Source organism: Nyctibius grandis, chromosome 15 (genome assembly GCF_013368605.1).
Source record: "Nyctibius grandis isolate bNycGra1 chromosome 15, bNycGra1.pri, whole genome shotgun sequence".
NCBI classification, from domain to species: Eukaryota; Metazoa; Chordata; class Aves; order Nyctibiiformes; family Nyctibiidae; genus Nyctibius; species Nyctibius grandis.
Genome location: NC_090672.1, coordinates 13,033,419 through 13,039,285, shown reverse-complemented (window position 1 = coordinate 13,039,285; position 5,867 = coordinate 13,033,419). Strand labels below are relative to the sequence as shown.

The following is a 5,867-nucleotide window of genomic DNA, read 5'->3' as shown; positions in this document are numbered from 1 at the left end:
ACCGGCACCCCCGAGCACAGACGCTTTATTCCCTTGTAACCGACTATTTCCGAACCAAACACGTGCCGCTGCCGCCTGCTGCGGCCCCGCACGGACCAGCGGGGCTGCGCGGGAGCTTTGTCCCCGAGAGGGACCTCGGCTGCCCGCGCAGGGCACCGCGGAGCCCGCGTCCGTGCCGGCAGCGAGCCCCGCAGCGCCGGGCTGGGGAGGAGAGCCCCCGCCGCCCTGCCCGCGCCCCCCGCGCCCCCCGCGCCCAGGGGAACAAAGCCCCGGGCCGGGCCGGCCCCATTGTCCCCGCTCCGTCCGGGCAGCGGCCGCCCCCCGCGCGGGCAGGAAGGGGAGGGGTCGCGCGCAGACAATGCCGCCCCCCCCCGCGCTCCGCCGGCTCGCCCCGCCCTCCGCTCGCCATTGGCTAGCGGGGAATTTGGGGACCCCCCCCCTTACCCCCCCTCTCGCCAGCTCCCCCCTCTCCCCTCCCCGTCGGGGGCGCGCGCGGCGCATTGTGCCGGGGGGCGCGCGGGGATGGGGGGGGCGGGGGCGCGCGCGGCCGCTGTCGGGGGCGCGCCCGGGGGCTCCCCTTGTGTGTGCGTGTGCGTGCGTGCGGGGCCGGGGCCATGGAGGAGCTGAGCAGCGTGGGAGAGCAGGTCTTCGCCGCGGAGTGCATCCTCAGCAAGCGGCTCCGCAAGGTGGGACCCGCCGCCCCCCCGCCGCCCCCCGCCGGCCCCCGACGCCCCCCGCCATCCCCCGCCGCCCCTAACGCGCCGCTCTCCGTCTCTCTCCGCAGGGCAAGCTGGAGTACCTGGTGAAGTGGCGAGGCTGGTCCTCCAAGTGAGCGGGGCTGCGCGGTGCGGTGCGGGGCGGTGCGCGGTGCGGTGCGCGGCCGCGGGGGTGCCGCCCGCCCGGCCGCTTTTGTTCGGGTCGCGCCGCTCCTTTTGTTTACAAATAAGCGCGGCCGCGCTTCCCCCCCCCCCCCCCCCCCGCCGCCGCGTGGGGTTCCGCTTCCCCCCCCCCGGGCCCCCCGAGCCGCCCCCCCGACGGGCAGGCACCGGCCCCCCGCCTGCCCGCTGCAACCGGAGCTCCCCCGGGATGCGCGGGGCTCCCCTCGCCCCGCGGCAGCGTGGCCGCACCCCCCCCCCCCGCTCCCGATCTGCCCCCCCGGCCCCTTCTCCCCTGCCCGCCTGCAGGGACCGGGGTGTACCGGCCCCCGGTGCGGGGATGCCCCGGTCCCCGCGGGGCCCATCGCCGGGTGCTCGGCCCGGGTGGCACGAAGGGCCCGTTTGTCCTCGGATGAACTCCCCAGTGCTGGGCCGGTAACGGGGGCGGCGGGGAGCACCGGGGAGCACCGGCCCCCCGCTCTCGCCCAGTCCGTGTCTTCTGTTGCAGGCACAACAGCTGGGAGCCCGAGGAGAACATCCTTGATCCAAGACTCCTCCTCGCCTTCCAAAAGAAGTGAGCAAACTATAAATATTTCTAAGCGAACGATAAAGTCAATTAACTTCTAATTGGCTGCGCGTGCGGTGGAAGTTGTGGAAACAACAGCCCGAAGCCCGCCGTGCCTTTTGTGGCACAGCCCTTTTGTTCATCCCCTGAAATCACAGCCCGGGTCCACCTAGGACGTCCCTCCCCGGGCTGGGTAAACACGGAGCCTTTATGGCCCAGTGCACAATCTGGTTTTGCGCCGGCGGTACAATGGGAGCGCGGCAGCGCCCAGCACAGACCTTTGGCCCCTGTTCCCCGTCCAGCGGTCGGGCTCTCGCTGTGCTTGGGGGGCAACTGCAGGTCCCCGTGGGGAGACAACGCCTGGGACTGCAGAAACAGCGGGCTTGGGAGGCACCAGAATGTACTTCTGGAGGGCACAGCTACGAGAGGACGTAACGGGTGGGAGAAAATGGTGTCCTCTGTCAGGGCCGGGGCTAGTGCCCAGAGCCGAGCGGGGAGCGGCAATTGTTCTGCAGCTATTGTACACCAGGAATCACGCATGGAGGTGAAAAAGTAGCCAGCTGGCTATGGTAAGCACAGCACTGCCAAATATGTTGGCTCCATATTAATAAAAATCATTAAAGTTTATGATAGGATTTAATTATAACTCGTTTCTGGATCCATTCTTGCAAGAATGGAATCCGGTGGTTAGCGCAGACAGCGTGGTGTTTGATTAGCTGTATGTATTACAGCTCAGCACGGGCCTTTTTAAACAGAGAACTACAAAATAGTATAGAGCCCTGAAACGCTCCCCGTACGATCCCAGACCAGGAGGTGCAGGAGAGGTGAACTGGGCCCAGGGAAGGAGAGAACTTGCAGAGTTTCTGGGGAATGCGTCTGCTTTGCCTCTGCGCGGAGGCCGTGCTGCTGCGAGCAGAGGGGACGCTCCGTAACGCGTAGCAGAGACGGGGCAGATGCTTCTGTTTGCCTGGTCCCGTTGTGCCACAAAACCTGCAAATCTCACCATGAATTGGAAGAGCCGCTGCCTCGGGACGGGTAACGCCATGCGGCCCATCGCTGACTGCTGGAAGCTTCTCGCTGAGGGGATGTTGTTGTAGCACCCAGGGATGCACCCAGGGGTGCTCTCCCGGCACGCCACGGTGCCCCCGGGCACGAGCAGAGCAGCGAGCCGCTCTCGGCAGTACAAAACCCGATGCCTCTCTTTGGAAGGCCTGTGACTGGCACCAGTGGGACGAAGGGACCCAGGACTGGGGTAACCAGCGGGAAGGTCCTGCATGGCAAAGGGTTCTGGCTCTGTGAGCGGTTTGGTCAATGTCTTTCAGCCATCCGTGCAGTTCAGTCCCACGCTGTAGGCAAGAGTTTCTCTTCCCTTTCACCTCTCCTCCAGTAGATCAGGGCAGACGCCTGCTGCTGAGCCAGCCGCGTACCCCGAGGTCCCGATAGCTGTCCTTGCTCTAAGGCCACCATTTTTATAACCTTTTCCTCGCTTTGTAGTTCTTTTCCTTGCATTGCATCGCATTCGTGGCCCGAGTCTTCCAGTGACCTGTGCCAGTCCCACAGGGTACACGGTCCTACGGAAAGGGTGCTACGTGGGGGAGGCTGAACTGCACAAGTCCCCCGGTTCCCGTACGGTTGTTGGGGCTCTTTGACTGCCCTTGAGGGTGGTGTGCCCATAACAGCGTGGGTTCAGGTAACTGACGTGCTCGGAGCCTGTATGATCATCCCATGCTGGTAGGTGTTGAGGACACCTCCCAGCTGCTGCTCGGGTGCTCGGACAGGAGCTGAGCCTACGGCACCCTAAGCAAAGGGGTTTTTTAATGACAGAAGAAAGGGAGGAACCGGGCTGATTTGGGATGGTTTTTTCTTCCCTGCAAACATTGTCCTTATTCGTTGCTTTTTCAGGGAACACGAAAAAGAAGTGCAGAATCGGAAGAGGGGGAAGCGGCCCAGGGGCAGGCCCAGGAAACACGTGGTGAGTCCTGATGGAGGTGGAAATCCACGGCCGTGGCGGTGCCGGAGGGGCTCTGGCCTGGGAAGGCACCAGCGAGTGTCTGTCCGCAGCGCAGGGTGCGGGGGGTGCTCAGCCTCCGGAGGGTGGTGGGGACACAGCGATGCCGGCAGACCCCGGGTTAGGGGCTTTGAAGATTGCAGTGATGGGTGGGTCGGTGAGGATGCCTGGAGGATGAGGAGGACATCTCTTCGTAGGAGGAGCCAGAAGAGTTCCCTGGCACCAGGGTCCTGCTGGTATTTAAGCCTGGTTGGTTTTGTGCGGCAGAGGAGGAGCAGGTCAGCTAATGCGGAGGAGGAACCTGTGTGTGCCTGAGGCACCCGGCCAGGCAGCACGAAGGATCTGCAATGCCCAGAACCGTCCTTCGGTAACGTGTGTTAACTCTTTCCCCGTCTCCCTCCGTTGCTTTGCAGGAACCAGAGATGCCTGCAAAAACTAAGTCAAGTAGCTCCTCTTCCTCCACATCCTCCTCCTCCTCCTCCTCTGATGAAGAGGATGAAAGTGACCTGGAAGCAAAGAGAGGTCCCCGCAGCAGAGAGACTCACCCAGTACCGCAGAAGAAAGCTCAGATCCTGGTGGCAAAGCCCGAAATGAAAGACACTTCCAGGAAGAAGCGTGGGCGGAAACCTCTTCCCCCGGAGCAGAAAGCGGCTCGAAGGACCGTGAACCTGACAAAGGTGCTGAAAACGTCCCGCAAGGAGGTGGGCGGCAGCGCCAAGCTGATGGGGAAGCTGCAGCCCCAGCACAGCACGCAGGGCTCGGGCATGGCCGTGCTGAAGGACCCGCCGGGCGCCTTGGCTGGGCTCAGCTCCGGGGGTTCCTCGGCAGAAAACCTGCCCAACATGCTGAAGGGCGGCTCGGCGAGCCCCACGCGGGCCATCAGCTGGCAGAGCTCCATCGTGCACTACATGAACAGGATGTCCCAAAGCCAGAGCGCGGCGGAGGCCTCGCCCCTGGGCAGGCTGGCGCTGAAGTCGCAGGCGTCCAGTAAGAGCGGCTTAGGGCTGGACTTAAAAATGAGGAACCAGAAAGGATCCGGGGAGCCGGGGCTGGGCGCGCAGGGACCCAAGACTGCGAAGGCTCCCGGCAGCGGTGCTGGAGGGGACCAGAAATCGGGGTTTGCGGCGGGGGGACAAACGCTGCACAACGGCAGCAAGATGCCGGCGAGCTCAGCCGGGGCCGGCAGCCAGGCGGCCTCCAGCCAGGAGCTGAACCTCCAAGCTCTAAACCTGCAGAGCGTCAAAAACGGGCCGAGCGCGGCAGGCGGCAGCAGCCTCCCCCGCCACCTCTGCGGTGCCCTGTCCAAGGGCTCCGGCGGCGGCGCGGCGGCGACCGTGGGTGCCAGCGGCGCGAAGGGCACCGGGCTGAACGCTGCCAGCGCCGGGGTGCTGCTGGGGGGGGACGGCGGCAAGAGCAAGAAGCAGGCGCAGCGGGCAGGCGACAGGGACGTGGCCAAAAGCGGCACGGCCGGCACGCAGGAGGGGCACATGGCCGCAGAGAGCCGCAAGCCGGCCGCCCTCTCCGAAGTGAGCACGGGCGAAGAGACCAGCTCGGATTCGGACCGGGACTCGGCTTCCTTCCCGGGCGTGGGTCAGAACATGTCTGTCTCTATCCAGACCAGCCAGGACTGGAAACCCACCCGCAGCCTGATCGAGCACGTCTTTGTCACCGACGTCACCGCTAACCTGATCACAGTGACGGTCAAGGAGTCCCCCACCAGCGTCGGGTTTTTCAACCTACGGCAATACTGAGCCCAGGAGCACGAGAGGAGGGAGAGGGTCCTTCAGCTGCTTCCTCAGCTTTGCCCAGCTCTTCCATCAGGTTTTTCTTTCTTCAAGTGAACGCTGAGACCTCGTGAGACGTGCTGGGACTCGTGTCTAGGGAGGCTTGAGAAAGACGCGGTGAAACCTGCTCAGAACTGCCAGCGGGTCGATGGATCCCTCCCGGCCCCTCTCCATCCTCTCCGGTGCCCTGGGTGGAGGTGGCCGATGCCGCTCTCCGGGAGCGGGGGCACTGGTGCCGCCGGGGGTGACAGGCTGGCAAGTTCTGAGCCAGGCTTCACTGCACGCGGGTTTCTTTGCTTTACAGCTTGAAGCAGCAGACGCCGAGGTCTGCGGCTCTCCGCAGCAGGGAGGGGTGTGGAGCTGCGGCGGGCCAGGCTTATACTCGGGAGAGGAAAAGGAGATCCTTCTCTTTCCTCTGGGCTCCCCCTGAATCGGTTTGTGAGCCGTGGGGAGTCGCAGGTCAATCCAAATGAGACAGCCGCTGCTCCCAGCCTCGGGGGCGGCTGGTCACGGGGGTTTTTCAGGGTACACTCAGCCCAGCCACCCCCCTGGGCGAGGTCACTTCCAATGATGGTGAAGTCCACGACGTTTCTGTTGTGGTTTCCAGCCGATAGGGAAATATTGTTTACATTTTT

The 5,867-nt window shown here is 64.4% G+C and overlaps 1 protein-coding gene across 1 annotated transcript; it reads left to right on the top strand.

The window, feature by feature from the left end:
• The first annotated feature begins 614 nt into the window (after window positions 1–614).
• CBX2 (chromobox 2) lies at window positions 615–5,199 on the top strand. The gene is made up of 5 exons (XM_068413515.1): window positions 615–686; window positions 785–828; window positions 1,384–1,449; window positions 3,343–3,412; window positions 3,862–5,199. The coding sequence occupies exons 1-5, from the start codon at window positions 615–617 to the stop codon at window positions 5,197–5,199; spliced, it is 1,590 nt and encodes a 529-aa protein (XP_068269616.1).
• Window positions 5,200–5,867: the final 668 nt, after the last annotated feature.

Excerpts from the sequence above, each read along its gene's own strand:
- CBX2 (XM_068413515.1), top strand. The coding sequence starts at position 615 with ATGGAGGAGCTGAGCAGCGTGGGAGAGCAGGTCTTCGCCGCGGAGTGC. Across the intron at positions 687-784 it reads TCAGCAAGCGGCTCCGCAAG|GGCAAGCTGGAGTACCTGGT; the intron begins GTGGGACCCGCC and ends CTCTCTCCGCAG. Across the intron at positions 829-1,383 it reads TGGCGAGGCTGGTCCTCCAA|GCACAACAGCTGGGAGCCCG; the intron begins GTGAGCGGGGCT and ends CTTCTGTTGCAG.